This window comes from Meriones unguiculatus, chromosome X, assembly GCF_030254825.1.
Source record: "Meriones unguiculatus strain TT.TT164.6M chromosome X, Bangor_MerUng_6.1, whole genome shotgun sequence".
Lineage (NCBI taxonomy): Eukaryota > Metazoa > Chordata > Mammalia > Rodentia > Muridae > Meriones > Meriones unguiculatus.
Window position 1 is genome coordinate 17,665,931 of NC_083369.1, and position 24,392 is coordinate 17,690,322.

The 24,392-nt window shown below is 40.5% G+C and overlaps 1 protein-coding gene across 8 annotated transcripts in view; it reads right to left on the reverse strand.

Moving 5' to 3' along the window:
- The window catches only part of LOC110543601 (phosphorylase b kinase regulatory subunit alpha, skeletal muscle isoform-like), a 137,158-nt gene that overhangs the window by 94,486 nt on the left and 18,280 nt on the right, over positions 1-24,392 (reverse strand). For all 8 annotated transcript variants that reach the window (XR_009588533.1, XR_009588535.1, XR_009588534.1 and 5 more), the window contains exons 6-8: positions 11,213-11,293; positions 5,044-5,142; positions 3,315-3,461 (exon numbers count right to left, since the gene is read on the reverse strand). Coding sequence is in view for 2 of the 8 variants with exons in the window: in XM_060375709.1 (XP_060231692.1) it covers positions 3,315-3,461; positions 5,044-5,142; positions 11,213-11,293 (327 nt within the window). In the remaining 6 variants the exon portion in view is untranslated. The remainder of the gene's footprint in view (positions 1-3,314; positions 3,462-5,043; positions 5,143-11,212; positions 11,294-24,392) is intronic.

Consider the following 24,392-nt stretch of genomic DNA (forward strand, 5'->3'; position numbering starts at 1 on the left):
TGCTCTTGCTGGATTGATGGTTTGCTGGTCTGCTGGTTTCCTGGACTGCTGGATGTTCTGACAAATAACACTGGACTTGTCCCAAGGAACCGAATGTCCCTAATCAGCAGGAAGTATCCAATAGAAGCTTATTCCCCCATCCCCCCCTAACCTGTCTCTCCTACCTACCATTAGGAGAAGGGATTAGGGTGGAATAAGGGGTGGAAGGGAGGTAGAGGTAAAAATAGCTAAAAACATGTATGTCAACAACAGTGTCGACGTCTGTTTTAGGGCTGACCATTTCGTATTAGTGGGCCCTTCTCGAGGGAAGACGTCTGCCTTTAGCATTCCTTAGTTTCCTGTAGTTCTTTGCATCGGGTAGAGGCCTTGCAGGCTACCCTTCTTCCACAAGCCCATCTATGTCAGAATGTCTATTATTGCCCTTGTTCTGCTCATATTTAGGCAGATGTGTTAGTTAGAATTCATTGGTGTAGCTTCTGATATTCCTAGGAAACATCATCTTAGAGCAAACTCCCTGTTCCTCTGGTTCTTGCAGTTTTTCAGATGCACAATTATTTTTCTTGCAGTATATTTTGATCATTGTCTTTCCTGTCTCCTAACTCCTCTCAGATCCTGCCTACCTCCTCACTATCCACCAAAGTTCATGTTCTCTCTCTCTCTCTCTCTCTCTCTAACAAAGAAAAGCAAAGGAAAAGAAAAAAGAACTTTAAAACAGCAATAAGATTAAAACAAAACCATGGGATCCATTCTGTGTTGTCCTGGATATGGGCCTGCCCTGAAGTGTGATAAATAAACACACTGTCGCTCCATTGGAGAAAACTGATTTTTCCCCCTTTCCTAGCCAATATCGATTGCAAATAGCTTCCTGGTTAAGGATGGTGTACTGGCTAGTTTTGTGTGTCCACCTGACACAAGCTAGAGTCATCAGAGAGGAAGGAGCCTCAGTTGAGGATGCCTTCATGAGATCCAGCTGTAAGGCATTTTCTCAATTAGTGACCAGTGGGGGAACCCCCTGTGGGTGGTGCCATCCCAGGACTGATGGTCCTGGGTTCTATAAGAAAGCAGGCTGAGCAAGCCATGAGGAACAAGCCGGTAAGCAGCGCTCCTCCAAGGCCTCTTCATGAGCTCCGGCTTCCTGCCCTGTTTTGAGTTCCTGTCCTGACTTCCCTCGGTGATGAATAATGGATGTGGAAGTGTACACCGCATAAAACCTTTCCTCTGCTTAGTGGACTTGGGGAGGGGCATGCGTGAAGAAGGGGGAGGGAAGGTGGGATTAGGAGGGGAGAAGGGAGGGGTTTATAGGGGGATACAAAGTGAATAAAGTATAATTAATAAAAGTTAAAAAAATAAATATTTAACACACAATAAAATAAAATAAAATGAAAACAAAACAACTTTCCTCCCCAACTTGCTGGAATTTTGTGTCCACTTCCCCTTCTCATGCTAGGATTTTCTCTGGCTGGAATGTGTGCAGGACTTGTGTATGCTGTCACTGTCTCTGTGAGTTCATGTGTGTATGAGTGCTATCATGTCTGGATGGCACCGTTTCCTTTGAGTTATTCACCATCTCTGGCTCTTAAACTCTTTCCGTGTCCTCTTCCACATAGATCCCTGAACCTTGAGATGAGGACTCTGATGAAGACATCCAATTTAAGGGCTGAGTGCTACAAAAGCTCTTTCTTACTCTCTACACAATGCCCAGTTATGGGTCTCTGTGTTAATTAGCATGTACTTCAAGAAGAAACTTGACATGAAGCATCTTCTTTTGGGTTGGTCTGAGACAGGGTCTCTCTAGATAGCCCTGGCTGTCCAGCAACTAAGTATGAAGAGCAGGCTGCTGCTGAATTCACAGACATATGTCTGCCTCTCCTTCTCAGGTGTGTGACACCAAGACCAGCCACCTCCACCCCGTTTGAACTTGTTACTTTCTTAAGCATCCCACCTTAAGGTGCTTCTGGAACCTTTTCATCTTCCCTAGTTTGATCCTCAAATCAAGCATTTAAGGAAGATTTCCAATCCACTTTTTCAGGAATGTTATTTAAAAACCAAGGTTTGGAAAACCTCAGATTCATCCCTATATATAGTTCTGCAAACACATTTTCAAAATAATATTTTCTACTTCCATCCAGCTAAGTTCATTTTAGCTTTCCCCATGCTGTATTTGTAACATCTTTCTTCAACAGTGATAAAATTTAATGTACATACAATTATTTGTTCAACCCCTTTGAGAAACAAATTTATGTATTAGAGCAGGAGTTTGCCAATTTCAAGTTAAAAAGACAGAGAATGAACACTTCAGGTTTTTCAGGCCATGTAACCTCTATCAAAGCCACTCAGTGCTGTTTTTTGAAAAAGCGCAGTAGATGATATAGAAACATGAACGAATTAATAAAACCATACTTGTAGTCTTCTGACTCATGACCTGGAGTTCAGTGTTTGTATATGGTTATTTTGTCTTAGCTTTACCACATCCAGTCTAAACACAGTTGTCCAAGATTTAGGTCATTTTTTTCTGTACCCTCTTCAGTGCGGTTATTCAGTTTATTTGTTATACATTTAAGAGTCACTTTCTAGCCTGCATTTCACTTTCGTACCACATCACAGTTGATACTTTAAGTTTGCTTTTTGTGGTATATAGTTTTCGTGAGATTGGACAAACCTAGTTATTGTCTATGAGGAAAATTGTCCCATCTTGCTCAAAATTCTCTAGAGCTATGTCTTTATTGATAATTTCTCCCCCCAACTTTTAATGATGAATGGCTTTCCTCCTTTGGTTTCCCCCTTTTGAGAGAGTCACATAAATGGAATTGTACAGTATGTATGGCCTCTGTGGTCTGTATTTTCCTCTTAGCAAAATACACTTAATCATTCATACTCAGAGATCATTAGTTTGTTCTTTTTCACTGCTGAATAGTATTCAGTGAGGAATTAGTAAAATTAGGTTGTCTCTCAGCTGAAGGCTATTTCCAGATTTTTGCAATTACGGTTGAAGCTGCTAAAGACATTTGTGAATTTTTGTGTGAATGTAAACTATCATTTTTAGGGTAGATACTGAGGAGTAAGGATACTTGTTGTTGGACCACATGTTACATATATGTTAAAATTGATAAGAATATAGCAACTGTTCTCCAAAGTGGATGCACCATTCTCAACGGTCATGACTTCAGAAGCTTTTGAGAGTTTTGCAGATTTACAAGAGAATAACTTAGGAATAGGATAGGTTCCTGTCATATGATACACTCAAAGGCCCTAAAAGCCCTTATCTCCCTATAAAGTCCCAGCAGTAATGAGAAGAAAGGCACATGTGGACATACCTGAAGTTTGGTAATGATCTCCTGTTTGGTGAGCTCCACCAAATGGTTGTCCTCTACAGCAAAGGCTGGGAAGGAGATCACTGAGAGCAAACTGGCATCAACTTCCTTGGATGTTGAAGCCCGGGGCAGTAGGGAATTTAAGATCGACTAAGAGAAAAGTAGCAAAATAGAGTTTATTACTAAATACCTTGGTTAAAAAGTGAAACTAAGAGCTTTGGTTTTAAAAGATTTGTGTGAAACAGAAGTTTTCAGAAGAATAACCCAAACTTTACTAAACAGTGAGAGCCTAAAAACAGTGGCTTGCTTGGTATGATACCCGCCCCCTTTTTTTCTTAATCCTGTCCTGACTGAGTCCCCATCCTGATTGAAAAGCAGCTGCTCAAAGACAAAGACTCTAACATCTGTGGAATACATACAGTCCTGTTGGTTCTGAGCATCTAGATAAGAAAAAAGCTGATGCTGGAATGATCACTAGCTATTCTTCTGGAGGACTGGGGAGCTCTCCAAGATCCAGAACTCCAACACCCTTTCGAGGCACCATGGGCACCAGGCGTGAATACGGCGCAGACATACGTTCAGAAAAAAAGGTACATACACAAAAAATAAAAAATTAAAATGATAAAACTAACTCAAAATGTAAAGTAACAAAAGAAAATGAAGCGGTCTCACAGAGTAGATAGAGAAAGATAAGCCATGCCCCTGAAACATTTTCAAATTGATTTTGAGCAAGTGTGGCTTCTTTTTCTTTTCAGAGACATATGTCACTGCACTTTGCTCATGTTATACCCAATACTTTTCCCTGGCCCCACGGTCGTCCAACTAGTCTTCTTCCTATCCACGTAAGTTCTCCTTTCTTATTCCATGACATACTTTACCCACAGAAAATAGTTTCAGAATTAGAAGTTTAATTTATATTCACCCGGATACCATGGGCTGTAAGCAGAGTAAGAAGAAAAGGGGAAATTTCCCATATCGGGGAAAAGAAACTTTTAATATAGTCACCAATCATAAGGAAGACTAAGGATGAACTTTCACCACCACCACACTTCCAAATGAATAGCTAACCCCAGAGACATCCAGGGACAAGAGACTGGTTCTGGACCACTCTCCCGAACACCTAAAACAAATACCTTGTTTCCTTTTTTTTTTTTTTTTTTTTTAACAAAAGCAATTCTTGGAAAAAGAAAAAGAAACCGCAGGCCATGATAAAATAGTGGTGAATAACTAGATATATATATATTTTTAATAACTAGATATATTATGGTGGGTTCCTTTCATAATTTTTACAGAGACAACAGGACAACTGTGGTAGGTTGACGTATCCCACGCCCAAGCCCATCCCACTGTCTTTCTCTTCTTGCTGCTTGCAGATCCAGATGTAGAACTCTCAGCTACCTCTCCCCCACCATGTCTGCCTGCATGCCATCATGCTTCCCATGATGATAATAGTAGAGTAAACCTCTGAACCTGTAAGGCAGCTCCAAGTAAATGCTTTCCTTTATTAGAGTTACTGTGGCCTTGGTATCTCTTCACATTGACTAGGACAACCATAATCTATCTTATAGCTCATGGTATATCAGGTTTATCTCGGTTTAGGAGGCTTGACAGAGACATTTCTGACCACATGGTAGTAGTCACACGATCTGTTGCTCTCTTTAGGCTAATGCCTGTGCTAGTCTGACTCCGGGGAGAGGAAAATTCGCTATGATGTGGCCCATTATGTCTTTACCTGGCAGTGTTGTACTTCATCGGCCAGGACATGAATGACTGATTGCGGCCCACCTTTCACACCAAACAAATCTAATTCATCTAGTACTTCCAGGGCTGCCTGCAAGAAGCAATGGAGGAAAGGACAACTTTAGTAGCAAAACACACGCTTAGCATCTACAGGGCGCAGCATTCCATCCCCAGAACAGAAAAAAGAAAAGAAAACCGAGAATGATATTTGTCTTCCTAGTATCATATTAATATTACATGATGTTGCTTTTGTATATGTATAATGGAACGGAGAATGAAATAAAATTCTTTATTCCCAGGAGCCTGTGATTTTTACTTTGTCTCCAATACTGTCCAGAAAAAAATATAATTGAGTTTTTATTACTATCTACTCAAGGTGCATACTTTAAATGAAATTTTGCAAAAAAAAAATGCCAGACATAATGGTACACACCTAAAATTCTAGCACTCAAGGAGGAAGAGGCAGGTGGATCTCTGTGGGTTCAGGGCCAGCCCGATCTACAAAGCAAGTCTAAGACAGCCAAGGCTACACAGAGAAACCCTGTCTCAAAAACAAAAACTAAAAAAAAACCAAAGAGTAATTTGGACATGGCTTATGAATTTACAGGAAATCATTCTTTCAGCAGTGAAGCTCCAGCTAAGAAACAACCACACAAGAAATGCTAATGCTTGACATAGTCAGACCCCCATCTAAATAAAATAAAATGAAATAAAAACAAAACAGGACATTTGTGTGGCTGCGGGATGACTCAGTAACTACTAGCCTCACACTGAGTTTCTGCAGATAGGCAAATGTCCTGCAAATATACTCTATTTGACTTTGAAACAAATGCTAACAGTTGGCATGCAAAGGAGGAGTTCTCATATTTTAAAAACTATACAATGTGTTTCCATAGACTGAATTTATCCTACAGAGTAACAGATCCCCAAAGACATTTCTCATATCCACCTGGATCTTTGAACCCTTTTATCATCTCTCCCACCCACTTCCCTTTACCTGGTCACCATCACTGGACTTTCTGCTTCTGAGAGGTTGATTTTTAAAGGGTTTGTATGTAAGTGAAATCATGCTTTTAAAAAATAAAATTTGTAGCCAGGCATGGTGGGACATGCTTGTAATGCCAGCACTCAGGCAGGAAGAGGCAGGCAGATCACTGTGAGTTTAAGACCTAGCTGGTCTACAGAGTGAGTCCAGGACAGCCAAGTCTACACAGAGAAACCAAAGCAAAACTAACTAACTAACTAACTAACTAACTAACTAACTAAATAACTAAATAAATAAATAAATAAATAAATAAATAAATTGGCCAGCATGGTGGCATGTGCCTGTCTGAGGCAGGACTATTAGAAATTTGAAGCCATTCTGGGCTTAAGTGTGAGAGCCTATCTCAGGAGAATTTTTAGAAATTATTTTCTTGCTGTTCTACATGTGCTTTCTGATCCCAAAAGTAAGACTTACTTCAATTTTTTTTGAAAGAAAATCTATTTTATGTGCAATAAGTTGGGAGCATGCTCATTGAGGTCAGAGGAAGCCAGTAAGAGGTAAATGCTTTTCCTGTCATGCGGGTTCTGGGAATTGGACTTAGGTCATCAGGTTTGATGGCAAGCATCTTTACATGCAAAGACAACTAACTCATCAGCCTGCTAATATTTCCTTTAATATCACTATGTGAGTGTGCATGTGTGTGTGATGTGTATAGGTGAGTTCATGTTTGGGTGTGTCACAGTGCATGTATGAAGGACAAAAGACAACTGGTAGAATAGATTTCCTTTACCTTTACATGGGTTCTGATAATCACACTCAGGTGCCAAGCTTGCCTGACAGGCACTTGTACCCATGGAGCAACCCCACTGTTAACATTATTGAGGTTTTCTATTTTTTTTTAACCTTTGTACATTTTTTTCTTTTAAAACTTTTTAACTTGTTTGGTTTTGTTTTGAGTCTGATGTAGCCGAGACACAAAAAGCATGGGATGACTTTAAACTCTAATCTTCCCACCTCTACATTCTATGTAGTGGGGTTTTACCATGCACCACTGCTCTTAGTTGTATTTTTTTTTTTTAATTTAAGAAGCACTCTTTCTTAGGAAACAAGTCACACAATTCAACCATAAACTTTCAATAATGCAAAAGCAGGGTATTTTAAAAAAATTTTCATTTATAACAATTTATTCACTTTGTATCCTAGCTATAGCCCCCTCCCTCCCTCCTTCTTCTCCTCCCATGCCCTTCCCCTAGTCCACTGATAGGGGAGGCCCTCCACCCCTTTCATCTGACCCTAGCCTATCAGATCTCATCAGGACTGGCTGCATTGTCTTCCTCTGTGGCCTGGTAAGCCTGCTCCTCCCTCCCCCAGGGGGAGGTGATCAAAGACTCAGCCACTGAGTTCATGTCAGAGACAGCCCCTGTTCCTCTTACTAGGGTACCCACTTGGACACTGAACTGCCATGGGCTACATCTGAGCAGGGGTTCTAGATTATCTCTATGCATGGTCCTTGGTTGGAGCATCAGTCTCAGAAAAGACTACTAGGTCCAGATATTTTGGTTCTGTTGCTCTCCTTGTGGAGCTCCTGTTCCCTCCAGGTCTTTCTGTCTCCCACTTCTTTCATAAGATTCCCTGTACAATTCCCAAAGTTTGGCCATAAATCTCATCATCTGCTTGAATATCCTCCTCGGTAAAGTCTTTTTATAATTAATATACTTTTTGTAATTAATATACAATATGGGGTTTTCCTTGTTATAAATAGTTTATCTTGGCATAGTATTCTCTGATATGGCTATAATAAAATATATTTGGCATTTACCAATTGCTGTATATCTAAGCTATCTTTCATTTTGTTATTTTAGAAACAGCAGTTTGATAAACTTTTTGTCCTAAATTGCAAAGTTCTGAGGTCATATATTATGCTTCTACAATATCGAGCTTTTGAAATTTGTTTTTTTTTCAAGTAAAATATCCTTTTATATATACATATGATATTTTTCTTTATTTAACATGCTGAGTTTTAAAAACTTATTGGTTCTTTGTGAATTTCACATCATGCACCCCAATCCCACTCATCTTCCCCTCCCCTCACACCTCCCCTCCCATCTTGCAACCTTCCCCCAACAGAGAAAAAGATCTCCTTGTGGAAGCTGTAGTATGTCACAACGTGTCCCACAGAAAACCCTTTCCCTCACACAGTTTTGCTCGCAAATGGTCACTGGAATGACTTGCTGGACTGGTACAAGGCCTCTGGCTTCTGCTACTCTATCAGTACTGGAACTCCTTTCAGATATCATGTTGCTGCTCTGTGTCGTGGAGATCCTGTAGTTTTGGATCTGCTGGACTGGCCCCTTGGTGTGGGCCAATTCAAAGCCCTGGGTCTGGGCCTGAGAGGTCTCTGGGCTAGTCAGCCTTCCACCTGTCCTCCTCTCACATGCTCAGGGCCAGCTCACAGGCAACCCCTACAGCTAGGGCCGGCTTGAGCCTGCTTTCCAGGCAAGGTGCGGGGCCTGCTCTCCCATGTGTTGTTCCTGGTGAGGGACATGGCCGGCTCTCCCAAACATTAACCTCTTGAAGCAGAATGAGTGGGTCAAAGCGTATGGACAGTTTTTGAGATACAAAGCTGAACTGCTTTTTAATGGATACTATACTAATATAACACATCACTAGCAGCATATGGCAGTACACTTCTTAATACAAGGTATCTTCATTTTTCTCCCTTAAGCAATCAATCAATCAGTCAATCAACCAGTCTGCCTATCTATCTATCTATCTATCTATCTATCTATCTATCTATCTATCTTGTTTTCTCAAGACAGGGTTTCTCTGTAACCCTGGCCATCCTGGAACTCACTCTGTAGACCAAGCTGGCCTTGAACTCAGAGATCCACCTGCCTATGTCTCCTGAGCTGGAATTAAAAACACGCATTATTCACTTGATTTAAACTGCCAAAAAGGTTAGATATTATCTCAATTATTTATTGGTTATCTGTTATCTCCTCAATTATGAGGCCAACCTGACCTTGTCTTGGGAGTATGAAGCAGTTCTGGTTGGCTTCCCTGGAGAAAGAACACCTAAACTGAGAAACCTAAAGGACAAGTAAAAGTTGACCAGGCACAAAATACTCATTAACAACAAAAGGGGGAAAACAGCAAATTTACAGTAAAGAAAGCTAACAGACAACACCTTGATGAAGTGATCAAAGTCAGAATCCATGGTAATGGGACAAATTTATACCATGCATTTCCTGATGATAGAGGAGGGGTACCGCAGGGCCGTTGCGGTGGTCTTCCTAAAAGTGTGAATCATGAAGAAATACTACGCACAATAAAAGTGCTGGTCTGTAGTCCATAGAACACCCGGTCTACATCTGCATACCAAAACGTGAAGGGGGCGTGGAGTGGTGTGGGAGCATGGAGCTGGGTGGCACACATGTAATCCTCGAGAGGCAAAGGCAGGAGGATCAGTTCAAGATTGCCTCCAGCAGTGCAGTGAGTTCAAGGCCATCCTGTTCTTGCCACAACAACAAAAAGTGAAGTGAGTATTAGAGGTACAACGGCACCAGTGGTAGAGCTGTAGGCACAAGACTCCAGCCGCAGGACCAAACCGAACCAATCAACCAGACCAAACAATTCTGCATTTTTCAAAAGTTCTACTGTCATAAAAATCAAGAATTATAAAGTATTGCTCTAGACTGGCTGAGCTTAAAAAAAGAAGACATTATGATAAAATGTGACTTGTTACCTTGGTGTGCATACCGTGTCGCAAGGATTCCTTTACATTTTATTTATTTATTATGTATAAAATGTGTCTGCATGTACACATGCTTACCAGAAGAGGGCACCAGAGCTCTTTACAGATGGTCGTGAGCCACCATGTGGTTGCTGGGAATTGAACTCAGGACCTCTGTAAGAGCAGTCAGTGCTCTTAACCTCTGAGCCATCTCTCCAGCCCATGGATTTTTGTTTTTTCATAAATGACATTATTGGGGTAATTTTAAAAAACTGAGTAGGTCCTGTGGTATGTATAATCACTTAATACTGATTTTGATAATCATGCCACGATTGCAAGAGTCCTTGAGGAAGCGCACAGAGAAGTATTTGGTAGTGTTAGTTCACTGTTTTCTGTCGTTGTGTATTTTCAACTAGCTCAGGAAAAGAGTGTGTATATGTGTGCAAGTGTGCATATTCATGACTGTATATCCAGGAACAGGGAAAGATAAAGCAAACATTAACAAAACCTGCATGAATGATGCATGGAATTTCCCCCTAACATTTTTGAAATTTTTCTTGAGTTCAAAATGATTTCAAAATAAAAGGGAGGAAGCAGCAGCTAGAAGTCAGCAGTAGAGCAGTTGCCTAGAACTTATTTGAGGATTGCTGCATGTATCCTAGTGTCACAATGTTTGCTGTTAAATTATTTCTTTATGTAATTGCACCTGTTTGTCTTGTGCTTCCAACATGTTCTGTCCTATATTAAGTGAAACTACATTCCACACCATATTTCCTCATTATAGGTTGTTTCACATGTATATCATGACTTCTTTATTCCAGGTAACAGTTTTGCTTTGAATTCTGTTTTATTTCTTTCTGGTTTTTATGCTTTACTTTGCCTAGCTTGGTTTTAAACTTTCAGTATCATTATTATATAAGAAGCATATATTGTATTTACTTCTTTCTTTAAAAAAGGAACCTATATCTTTCCTGTTTCCTAGGAGTGTGGTTGAGCCATGCACATACAGCATAATAATCTTTGAACTTATTCCTGCTGTCCTTTTTGATACATACTTACTGTTTCTAGAGAAAATAAGAGCTAGTAGGATGAAAAGCCATATCCAAGTGGAAAGGTGATGATGATAAGGGAGGCAGAGGAGAGTAAAGGGGGAGGAGGACTCAGGGATGGCTATCTGCTACCAGGCTTGGTGGAGTGGATGATTAAGGGAGAAAGAGCATATGCAATGGCAAAGATGGTGAATGTACTTTAAATTGTGTTTTTCTTTTAGGATATATACACAGACTCATGACACAAAACCATTTGATATCAAATTTGCAACTTTCAAAAAAAGTTTTTTGTATTATGTATTCATAGTTTCAACGTACATTAAGAGTTTATCTATGACAAAGGTAACCCAAACTTCATTCACTCGACTTGATAAAAATAAGAAAGAAAATGTACCTTGGCCATTCCCACTGAACTCGCATTCAATTCTGAGATCCCTTGGTTGGTCTTGTCTCCACGCTCCCATATCCCAAAGTCCTGGCATAAAATAATCAAGACATCAATCACAACCAATAAACGTTTACTAGATGTATAATCCTTGCATAAAAAGCATTAATAGCAAATTTTCTACATGCACACTTGCACACTCATGCACACACCCGTCCACACTGGCTATTTAGGAGCTGACAGAGACTTAAATTAAATTGGGGCCCCTAAGAAGTTGGGAGTCTCTTCAACACTTAATTAGGAAGTCTAAGAAAGAGAACTCAGAGAATCTAGAAACACTTGTCAAGTTTTCCCCAAAGGAGAATCCTATAAAGTGTAACACATGGAGGCTAAAGAGCAGCTGATATTTTATGTCAAACATGCATTCTAATCTTACTTTCTTGGTACTGAAAACGCACAATACATGCATCACTTTTGTTAGCCCTTATATTTTGCAGATAGTGAAACTGAGTTACAGAAAAGTACATAATTCACCCAAGGGCATATACTTGATAAGTGACAGAATCAAGACAAGATTCTAAGGAATTTCACTTTAAAACCTACTCTTAGCCATAACTATAGACACCCCCTTGGTAATATAGACATATGTAAAATTACTTTTAATACCTTTCTATCTTTGAAATAACTTCATAATTACACAGAAACTGCATAAATAGTCCAATGAGTCCCCTAATACCATTCACTTAGTTTTGCCCAATGTTAACATTGAACATATCCACAGTGCAATTGTTAAAGCTAAAAATTCAACTCAACTTGAGTTAACTACGGGCTTCATGCCTCTTCCTCCCAAGGGTTGGGATTATAACTCACAGCCATGCCTGACTACTGCCTTTGTGCATGCCGAGATTCTTTTTCATTCCTGCTGTTTCCTTTGTAACTTCCAATCAGAGGTAGATTATCAAATCTTGCCCCTTGTGACCTTGAGTCTAAAAATTACTGAAAGCCAAACAGTTTGGTTAGAACTGGCTTTTTTTTTTTCATTTTGCTTTTCTATTTTTGATTAGTAAATAGTTTGAGAGACAGTTCAGAAAAATAAGATAAAGATCATGCAAATAGCCTGGTTCTCCTTAAACAACCACCACTGATTCTTAATTGTCTACAGCGAAAACTACAGTGCGGTTTTGATGATAATTTTTACTTTCCTTGTTCTTTTTTGTTGTTTATGGGTTATTTTTGAGACAGTGTTTCTCCGTGTAGCCTCAGCTGTCCTGGAACTCACTCTGTAGACCAGGCTGGCCCAAAACCACAGCGATCGGCCTGCCTCTGCCTCTCCCAGTGCTGGGGTCACAGGTGTGCACCTCCACGCCTGGCATTTTATTACTTCTAGGTCACTAATTGTAATCCTTCTCCAAGGAAGGCAGTGCAATTTTTCTTGCTTTTTTTCTTTCTTTCAGTTGTTTGCTCATTGGTGTGTGTGTGTGTGTGTGTGTGTGTGTGTGCGCGCGCGCGCGCACACGCAGATCCATCAAGTCACATGTAAAGACTAGGGTTAAACAGTGGGGGAGGAGGGCTTCCCCTACCAGTGGAGTAGGGGAGGGGAATGGGGGTAAGAGGGGGACTGGGTAGGACCCGGAGGAGATGAGGCAGGGGGCTACGACCAGAATACAAAGTGAATAATTGTAAAATAATAACAATAAAGCAAATTTCTTTCCTAATTAAAAATAAAACAGAAATCATAAAGTCACAATGAAATGACACTTCAAGTTTTCAAAGACAATAATCACCAATCGAGATTACCATATCCAGCACAAAGTTAACAACCTTACAGGATAAAGAAAAATTTTCTATGATAAACACTAAGTAATTTATAACTGCAAAAACAGATTACAGAATTTTGAAGGAATCCCATATATTGAAGAAAAAGATAAACACAGCCATGATGTCATAGGAAAGACTACATACCAGAACAGTAAATGAGCAAATGAGGATTAGGAAACTATGAGAAAAGATAGGAAGATATATATATATATACCTTTTACATAACTCTCAATGTCACTGCCTCAGTGGTTTATGACTATATGAACATTTGCATTAAATAATCAGATTCTGGATAAAAAGTAATGATGGAATTTCAAAGTCTTAAAGAACAAAACAAAATTCAATATATGTGGAGAAATAATAGATATCAGGGAAGAAAACAATAAGATCAGAGAAGAAATTAATAAAATAGAAACAAAGACAGTACAAATGGAACAGTGAATTGTGTTAAAAAAGATAAACAACACTGCCAAACTGTCAGCTAAGTAAAAGAAAAAGATAAAAGCCCCTAATTAATAAAATTTGAATTGAAAAGGGAACTTTGTTTGTGATTCTATTCCTGGGGAGACATGAGGAAACGTCTAATAATCTCAGATAGAGAACTGACAACAGATCAAAATAAAGATAGCAGTAAAGTGCAACTTGGTGAACTGATGAGCTTTATTGGGGTTACTGACAGGAACGGGGTGGGTGGTAACTGACAGGAACAGAAATGACTTAAAGACGGTTGTTTGAAAACATCTGAGAACCTACAGCACAATGCATGGCCTACACAGATACCACAACAGACTGCAGAGTGTTCACGGGGTCACATCCTGCATCTTATACACTTACACTACAATTCACCACAGCAGCAAAATCAGTTATAAAGGAGCAATTAAATAAGTTTATGGCTGGGGTCACACCACCCCTGAGGAATTGTAGTAAAGAGTCACAGCATTAGGAAAGACGAGAACCACTGACTTAAAACATCTTCTGTCTCAATGAATTTCCCCCATGAAATGTTTTTAATGTCAGATGAAATTCAGAGGCTATACACTTTTTTTAATTCTATTTTTTTTACTTTGAAATCTCTATGTGCCTGTACACCTGCATGCCAGAAGAGGGCAGTAGAAGGTATACATGGCTATGAGCTACCATGTGGTAGCTGGGAATTGAACTCAGGACCTCTAGAAGAGCAGACGGAGCTCTTAACCACTGAGCCATGTCACCTGCCCCCGGCTATACACTTTTAACCTCAGATGCAATATGACACTATGGAACAGATAACAGTGAAATTAAGAGGACTGTTGAAGGATACTTTGAAAATCTGCATTCCAATAAATTCAAAAATTATAAAGAAACGGAAACATTTCTAGATACATCTAAACTACAAGAATTCAACCAATAGGATGAAAACAAACTAATTATGCCTACAATAAGCAATGCCATCGAAGCAGTAAATAAAAAATCTATCAACTAAAAGAAGGCAGGCTCAGATGGACTGACTGCTGAATTCTGCCAGACTTTTGAAGATCTACCACTTCTCAAACTATTCCATGAACTATAAAGGGGGGGGGGACACTATCAAATCCACCTACAATCATCCTGAAAGCAAACCTCCATAGACTAGGTTGACCTATGGACTCACGGATGAGGGAATTTCTTGTTTGGTTTAACTAGGGTGAGCTAATCCACCCTGAAGGTAGGCAGCACCGTTTCACGGGCTGGGCCCTGGAATGAGTAAAGAGAAGCACGCAAGCGGTGGGGATTTCAACATGCATGTGTGTGGGAATTCAATTCTCTGCTCTTGACTATGGATATAATTTGATCAGCTGCTTCAAGTCCCTGCCACTTTGACTTCCCCACAGGGATAGACCCTAACTTGGAATTGTGAGACAAACAAACCCTTCCTCCCTTAAGCTGGTTTCCTCACGGCATTTTACCAAAGCAACAAGAAAGAAAACTACTACACAGGACAATTATCTTGGTGATACATTTTTCTGAAAATATGTCTTCACCTCAAAGAGGCTGAACTGCTGCACCTTATAGCCAAGTTTATACTACTTGAGACTATTAATTAATATCATTTAATATTAATAATAATATTAATTAAGACCACGAACTTAATCTGCTATCCTGCTGTGTTCACTCAGCATGGTTAAATTTAACCTGCCTGTAAGAGAACCACAGAACAGTCGTGATGGTGGCATATGCCATCAGTCCCAGCACTTAAAAGGGAGAAGCAGGAGTACTTGCTGATCCACAGAGTGCCCAGGGTAGCCAGGGCTACACAGAGAAACCTTGAAAAACCTGAAGAACCAGCCTTCCTCCATCTTAGACTTAAAGCCACCTTACAGTAAAGACAAACTCGATCCATTCCTGTTCATGATTAAACCTGTCTCTCAAGGACTGAGCTATGCCCCACCTATAACCTTAACTGCAAAAATGGCTCTGTACTGCCTGTTCAGGACATGGCAGCCATGTCTTTGCTTCACAAACTTGTGTATAACTATCTCGCAAACCTGCCTTCCTTTTCAAAGGTTACAGGACCTGCCACCTATGACCACCTAGCTTCGGCCACCTTGCAACCGTGTCTTTGTTTCAGGAGGACCTGACTTGTTGGGCTTCTCTTCTGCGCCTGTAACTCTGCCCATTTTGGCTGCCAAATCGTCCATTTGGAAACCCCTTACCCCTGAGCTTTATAAAAACCCTGTCTTCTTCACATGCAAGGCTGGCCTGTCAAACCCTGCCTTGGGGAGAGGCAGCCTCTATACAAAAACAAAGAAGCTTGCTTTAATTAATTTGGTCATGGTGATTTGAGTAGGTAGTGTTTTTTCTCCCATCTTCGAGATTAACAGACCAAGATAGAGCAAGAGGGAGGGGGAAGTTAGAGAGGGAGGGAGGGAGGGAGGGAGGGAGGGAGGGAGGGAGGGAAGAAGAGAAAGACAGAAAGACAGAGAGAGAGAAAGAGAGAGATAACATGCAACCAACCTTACCATGCCTTGGATTTCCCATGAAGTTAGTTTTTACAATCTAAGCTAAATGCAGGTTTTTTTTTTTATTTTTTTATATTTATATTTTTAATTTTATTTTTTTTCACAATTTATTCATTATATATCCTGATTGAAGTCCCCTCCCTCAACTCCTCCCAGTCCTACCCTCCCTCACTCCTCTCCCCATCCCCTCCCCCATAGTTTTCCACTATTGCCATCTGCCCATAGCTTGTGAAGTCTCATCAGGACTGCCTGGAACCTCTTCCTCCCTGGCCTGGTAAGGCCACGTCATCAGGGGTGAGTGAGGAGAGAGCAGTCAACTGAGTTCATGATAGAGGCCATTCCCGCTCCCCTCACTCAGAGATCCACATGGAGACTGAGCTGCCAATCTGCCACATCTGAGCAGGGGGTCTAGGATCCCTCCATGCATGGTCCTCAGTTGGTCCCTGCAGAACTCCCTGGTTCAGAACCATGTCCCTGTATTCCCACTTCTCTCTTCTTCTGTAAGACTCCCTATGCTCTGCCTAAAGTTTGGCCATGAGTCTCAGCATCTACTTTGACCCCTGTTGGGTGGATCCTTTCAGAGGACCCTGCATTTTAAAGATTTAGGTATTTTTTAAATACAGTGCTCTGCCTGCATGTATGCTTACACACCAGAAGAGGGCACCAGATCTCATTATAAATGCTTAGGAACCACCATGTGGTTGCTAGTAATTGAATTCAGGTCCTTTGGAAGAGCAGACAGTGCTCTAAACCTCTGAGCCATCTTTCCAGTCCTAAATGCACAGTTTTCATCTTAAACTGTACATTCTTTCATGCCTACAACCTAGAATAATGTATGTGGATGTTATGACAACTGTTTGGCCAGAGGTTTGGGGACAAAAGCAAGATGGTCTGGACCAAGAGGTTCCCACCCCTTCTCTTCTGACCAGGAGCCCACATTTTTAGAAGTTTTGGAAAGATAATAGCTCTTAGTTGCGGATTCTGAAGTGATCATTGGACCTACGTCCCACCTACGGGTCCCTGAACTCACCAAACAAGGCTTCCAGTAACTCCCCATCATGTCCCAGCTCCCGACAACGCCCCTTTAAGAAGCCCCTATCCCAGCCCAGCCTTGCAGCTTCACTGAACCCCTCTTGGGAGAGCAGGGAACCCACCTCAGAGCTGCCCCAAGATAAATTTGCCCTTTTTGCTTTAAATTCTGCTCAATTCAATTGATTATATCAGTGGAGAATTCATTCACTAATCATTTGCTGAAAATAGTCAAAAGGTGGAAAGCAAACTTCAACACCACCAACAAACCAATAAATGCTGGAAGCAACATGTGGGTACAGGTTGATAATACCTGTTTGCAGTTTTCTGCAGTTCTGGCTAAGTCAAGGTCAATGCATAACTTCTCTTGTAAAATTCTATTAACGATCACTGTAAAAACATTTATCCCTTATTCTTTTTCCACACCATCTTTTCTGTGTTGTTCAATAAATCCAGAGGAGGAAAGTCCTCTGCTATGAACAGGCACAACAGACACAGGTGCATGACAAATATCACAGACATGCACACACACAGACACACAAACACACACACACATACATACACACATACACACAAACACACCAGACAATAGGCAAGGACACACAGGCAACAGAGACAGATAGATCAAATATACTCAACAAGCAGGCTAATAGCCACGAACTACAAACTAGGAAGAGAAGTGGAGAATTTAAATTCGGCCCCACCCTTGATTAAGCTAATTCAAGAGGAAGTTTCTTTTCATTCTTAGTGCAGTACGTATGCACTTTGCTAACCCCTCTGTGGCTTACTTAAGGCATAAATTAGCACATTTTAGTGCCTTCTCTGACATTATCTTTAATGTGTTGACCAACACTTGTAAACTATATTCAACAATATATTATTATTATTATTGTTTGTTTATTTATTTTACATCCCAAGGGTGCCCCTACCTCCTTCAACAATATATTAAAAAGATCATTAACAATGACCAAATTGAATTCATTTCAAGGATGCATATATGCTTCACTGTGTGTAATTTACTTAATTTAATATGTCACAGAAAGAGACTCAAGGACACAATCACATCATGATCTCAGCAGATACACAAAGAGGTTTTGACAAAGTTCAGCAAAAGCCCTAAACAATCCAGGACTAGAAGAAATATATTGAACATTATATGTATGTTCTAACTAGCCTGAGGCTTTGAGATGTTAGTAAAAGTGAAAATAGAGAACTCTGCAATATCAATGACATCCAAAGTTGACAGAGTAAATAGCCTACCTCCACACCTTCTCCCATTGGTCTTGATTTTTTTTCTCTATACTGAACCTATAACGGTCACAGTTGGCTAAGAGTACACTTTAGCCTTTTGAGAAAAGAAGAAACTATTTCAGCCAAACCATTCCAGAAAGGCTGAACTAGAAGAAATGAGAAGAAAATCAAGGAAGCTAAAGTTGAATTTAGCAGTCCAGGAAGGATGTTACAGTTATTAGAAGCCTTCATGTGTGCGGAAGTGCTGGGTTCCCAGGTCTGGGAATATGCACTCCGTGCCCTGTGGGTCTGGCAGGTGGGCAGGATTTGTCTACTTCCCTGTGTTTGAAAACAGCAGGAAGATACTACCTGCAAACACAGCAGTGGAAATGACTTTTTCATCTTGCTGGTGGGTGTCTTTGTATCACAGAATCAACTTTCCTTTTAGGCCTGGCACTAAAACAATTGGAAAAATAAACTCACATTTATCCCAGTAGTAATGTAGATGCTCAACAGAATTAAGCATCTGCACATTCTCTTGCTTGAAACATGGTGTGCACATATATGTGTGTCTTTGTATAGTTGAGAAGTTAATTTTTGTCATTTCTCCTGTAACGTCTCACAAATATACAGAGAAACATTGTTTTTTAAAAAAACTATATATGTCAGTCTCACAGCTAACTTTATACTTAGTACGGAAATATTTAAAGTATTTCTAGTAAAATAGGAAATGACACAAGAAGAGCCATTTTCCATTCTTATTTAACTACACTGTTTGAAATCTTAGTTGAAACAATAGAAAAGAAAAAAATAATAGAGATACAAACAAAAGGGTCAAGGTCAAATTGTCCCTATTTTCAGACAGTATGATTCTATATGTAAGTGGCCCTAAAGCCTCCACCAGAAAAGTTTTTGAGCTGATAAAAAATTTTCAGCAAAGGTACGCTGTATAATCCAGCTTATGAAAAGTTAATAGTTGTTGTTTTTTTTATTAGTAATGCACAAAAACGATCCCATTCACAGTACCTTAAAAAAAAAGACATAGGGACAAATATCACTAAAGAAGTGAAAGACCTTCATAATAATAAAAAAAAAATTTAGTGGGGGACAAGATGGCGGCGCCAGGAGAACACTGCTTCTGAGGAGCAGGACAACATTTTACATACAGTGACCAAGAGACTGAACTCTGGGCCCTAAAACAACAGCGGCGTGGGAATCAGTCAGGTCCACTCTCAGGTCACCCAGCCAGAACCTGGAAGAGATCCAGGTCACGCAGGCCAGAGCCACACGCCTGCATGTCCTGATCACCTTCCCAGGCTGAAAGGTGGGCACAAAAACACCAGAGACTGGGAGTCCGAGTTATGAGAAAACCCCACAGGGAAGGAAGGAAATGGTACTGACTTGGGTCACCCAGTCTTTCCCTGGAAAAAGACCCATAAACCGGCCGGCGGGTATGAGCCACCATCACTAAACTGGGCTCCAGCCACGGGCACAGACAGTTGCTGCGTGCCAGCTCTCTGGCACAGACACAGCTGTGCACCCCAAGGCACCAGAGACTGGGAGTCACTGTTGGGAGAAATCCTCACAGCGAACGAAGCAAAGGGGACGGACTTAGGCCACCCAGTATATCCCTGGAAAAGGGCCCTCAGACCTGCCAAACCCAGGGACCTGCTGTGCACCAGATAGCCTAGTGTTACCAGAAGAGTGGTATCTACCCATCACAGATTACGGCTTGGGTACTGGGGCACAGAGCTCCAACCTCAGACCTACAAAAGCCTGGGATCCCCGAGATCAACCCCCAGATACTGCTCCAAGGGACAACCAGTTATCCCTAACAAAACTGACCAAACCACAGAACATCCAAGTTACAGCAGCAGATCACTAAATTTACAGTGAGAAACGCAGAAGCAGGGCAGCTGTCTTCACGACTTCTCCAGGTGAGAGGAGAGCCCTCTCAACTAACAAGGACACAGTCATCACTCAGGTCTCTATGACAGAGGTGAGCAGCGGCAACTCCTGAAAAACACTGGTAATCCAGTGACTATACCCAAAAGCTGAGAAGGCTTCCTTCAGGAAAAACCATCTTCCTCCCAAGGGGATTCTCTCTACCACAGGATTCCAGGAACCACTAGAAACTAACTCCTAAGATAGCCCAATGGGTAGAGTCCAGCGTAGAAGCTCAACCAACAAAAGAGAGAGCAATATGGCATCTCCAGAACCCAGTTATCCATGGGCAAGTAGCCATAGACACCCCAGCATAACTGAAATTCAAGAAGATGACCTAACATCTATGCTCATGAAGAGGATAACAGAGGAACCAAAAAATGTGTAAAGAAATAGAGGAAGATAAAAACAAACATACTCTGGGCCATCCCTAAAGAAATACAGGAAGTTGCAGCCAAACAGTTTGAGGACTTTAGAGAGAAAATGCTTAAATCACTGAAAGAAATAAAAGAAACAGGATTTTTTAAACAAACAGCTGAAGGAATTGAAGGAAAAACAGGAAAATATAGACAGACAGGTGAAGGAAATGAACAAAACAGCTCAAGATATGAAGATAGAATTGGAAAAATTAAAGAAAACACAAATGAAGAAAATTGTGGAGAGAAAGAACTTAGGGAAGAACACAGGAACTACAGAGGTTAGCATAACCAATAGACTACAAGAGATGGAAGAAAGAATCTCAGGTGTGGAAGATACAAAGGAAAAAATAGATGTATCTGTCAAAGAAAATGATGGACACCTGATCTTTGTCAAAGATGCTAAAACCATACAATGGAAAAAAGATAGCATCTTCAACAAATAGTTCTGGACTAACTGGATGTCTACATGTAGAAAAATGCAAATAGATCCATACTTATCACCCTGCACAAAACTAAAGTCCAAGTGGATCAAAGACCTCAACATAAAACCAGACACATTAAATCAGTTAGAAGAAAAAGTGGGGAAAACCCTAGAACTAATTGGTACAGGAGACAACTTCCTGAACAAAACACCAACAGCACAGGCTCTAAGAGCAACAATCAATGAATGGGACCTCATGAAACTGAAAAACTGTCATCAAATGAAAACAACTGCGTACAGATTGGAAAGAATCTTCACCAACCCTTTATCTGACCGAGGGCTAATATCCAGTATATATAAATAACTAAAGAAGCTGAAAAGCAGCATACCAAGTAATCCAATTAAGAAATGGGGAACAGAGCTAAACAGAGAATTCTCTGTAGAGGAATATCGAATGGCAGAGAAACACTTAAAGAAATGCTCAACATCATTAGCCATTAGAGAAATGCAAATCAAAACGACCCTGGGATTTCACCTTACACCCATCGAAACAGCTAAGATCAAAAACTCAAGTGACAACACATGCTGGAGAGGCTGTGGAGAAAGGGGAGCCCTTCTCCACTGCTGGTGGGAATGTAAACTTGTACAACCACTCTGGAAATCAATCTGGCGCTTTCTCAGACAACTAGGAATAGCGCTTCCCCAAGATCCAGCCATACCACTCCTAGGCATATATCCAAAAGAAGCTCAAGTACACAATAAGGACATTTGCTGAACCATGTTTGTAGCAGCCTTATTTGTAATAGCCAGGAGCTGGAAATGGCCCCGATGTCTCTCAACTGTAGAATGGATGCAGAAATTGTGGTAATCTACACAATGGAATATTACTCAGCAATGAAAAATTAGGAAATCATGAAATTTGCAGGTAAATGGTGGGACCTGGAAAGGATAATCCTGAGTGAGCTGTCCCAGAAGCAGAAAGACAAACACGGTATATACTCACTCATATAGTAGGAAAAACGTACTAAAATCTGTACATCTAAAGAAACCAATCAAGAGAGAGGACCCTGACTAAAATGCTCAATCCCCATCCCGAAAGACAAAGAGGATGGACATCAGAAGAAGAAGAAAACAGGAGACAACCTATGAACCTGCCACAGAGGGCCTTTGAAAGGCTCTGCCCTGCAGACTACTGAAGCAGAAGCTGAGTCTTATGGCCAACTGTTGGGCAGTGTGCATGGAATCTTCTGTAAGAAGTGGGAAATAGTAAGATATGGAAAGGACAGGAACTCCACAAGAAAAGCAACAGAACCAGAAAATTTAAACACAGAGCTCTTTCCAGAGACTCATACTCCAATCCAGTACCAGGCATGGAGATAACCTAGAACCCCTGCACAGATGTAGCCCATGGCAGTTTAGTGTCCAAGTGGGTTACATAGTAATGGGAACAGGGACTGTCTCTGACATAATCTGATTGGCCTGTTCTTTGATCACCTCCCCCTGAGTGGGGAGCAGCCTTACCAGGCATTGACAATGCAGCCACTGCTGATGTGTTCTAGTAGACTAAGATCAGAAGGAAGGAGAGGAGGACCTCCCCTATCAGTGGACTTAGGGAAGGGCATGGGTGAAGAAGGGGGAGGGAAGGTGGGATCGGGAGGGGAGGAGGGAGGGGCTTATGGGGGGATACAAAGTGAATAAAGTGTAATTAATAAAATTAAATTAAAAAAACATTTAAACACTTACGAACTGGAAGAAGACACCAGACCATGGAAAGACTTCTCATGCTTCCTGATTGGCAGAATTAACATCATGAAAATGGCAAACTGCAGATTCAGTATGGTCTGTATCAAAAATCCAGTGTTATTCTTCACATAACTAGAAAAAGTCCTAAAATTTACATGGAAGTACAAAGGACCCTGAAGGGTGAAGCAGAAGCAGCAAGGGTGGAGGTGTCACCATACCCAATTTCAAGATTTCAAATTATAATAAATTACAATTAAAATATTATAATTATAATATTAAAATATATGAAAATTAAAACAAAAATCCATAGTTTTAAAAACCAACATGATACTGGCATAAAAAGAGACACACAGACCTATGGCATAGAACAGAAGTGGAAATAATGCTGCACAGCTACAGCCACATGTTTTGTTTTGTTTTGTTTTGACAAAGATGGTAAAGACATATACTAGAGAAAACACAGCCAGAATGCAGGAAAATCTAGGTGCCCACAAAGATGATGGAACTAGATCATTCTTCTACCCTGAACAAAAGTAGCTCAAATGGACCAAAACCTTCAATGTAAGACCTGAAACTCTGAAGCTTATAGGAAGTGACAGAGAAAGAATTCAAGATAAAGGCATAGGCAAAACATTCTGAAAATGTTTCTAACATCTTAGAAAATAATCCCAAAGAACTGACAAATGCAGTTACATAATGCTAAAAGGCTTCTGTGAAGCACAGAAAGTAAGTGAAGAGGCACTCTATTGTTGGAGTGATCTTTGTGTACTGTGTTAAGATTATCTTTGTATTACTCAAATGCTGATTACAGGCTGGACTTTGCTATTGTCATTTTTATGATTCATCTCCTGCCTTAGTATATTGTAAACTCTGTTCTCCACCGTCTTCTGATTGGTTAAATAAAGAGCCTACCGACCAATAGCTGAAGTAAGAGAGAGAAGACAGGGACTCTGGGAAGGAAGCTCAGGGTCAGGAGTCAGCAGCTGGACATGGAGTAGAAGCATAGGACATCTTAGATACTAAGATGGACAGGTGACAGGCTATGTGGTGAGACATAGGCCAGGCCAATACAGTCAGGTTAAAATAGTTGAAGATCTTTGCAGCTATAGTGCCATAAGATAATAATAAATATAAAAGGTTTCTGTGCCATTATTCAGCAACAAGAAAACTCTGTTTTACTTTATAGAACAGGAGAGTATTTTAGCTATATATCTGACACATAATTAGCATTTGGAATATGTACAGAACTTAAAAACATTTATATACTCCCAATCCAAACAATTCTATCAACAAGTTGAGTAATGAAATGAGCAAACAGCTCTCAAAAGACAAAGTACAATTACTAATAGATAAACGAAAAAATGTTCAACATTCTTAGCCATTAAGGAAATATAAATTAAAACTATACTGTACCCAAATGTGGTGTTCTAGTCCTGTAATGCCAGCACTTGGAAAGTTGAGGCAAGAAGATCATTATTAATATTTCAAGCTAGCCTGTGCTACATTGTGAGTTTCAGACCAGCCTATCTCAATGAAAAGTACAACAATAAAAACTACATTGAGAGCCAGGGGATGGTGGCACAAACCTGTAATCCCAGTACTTGGGA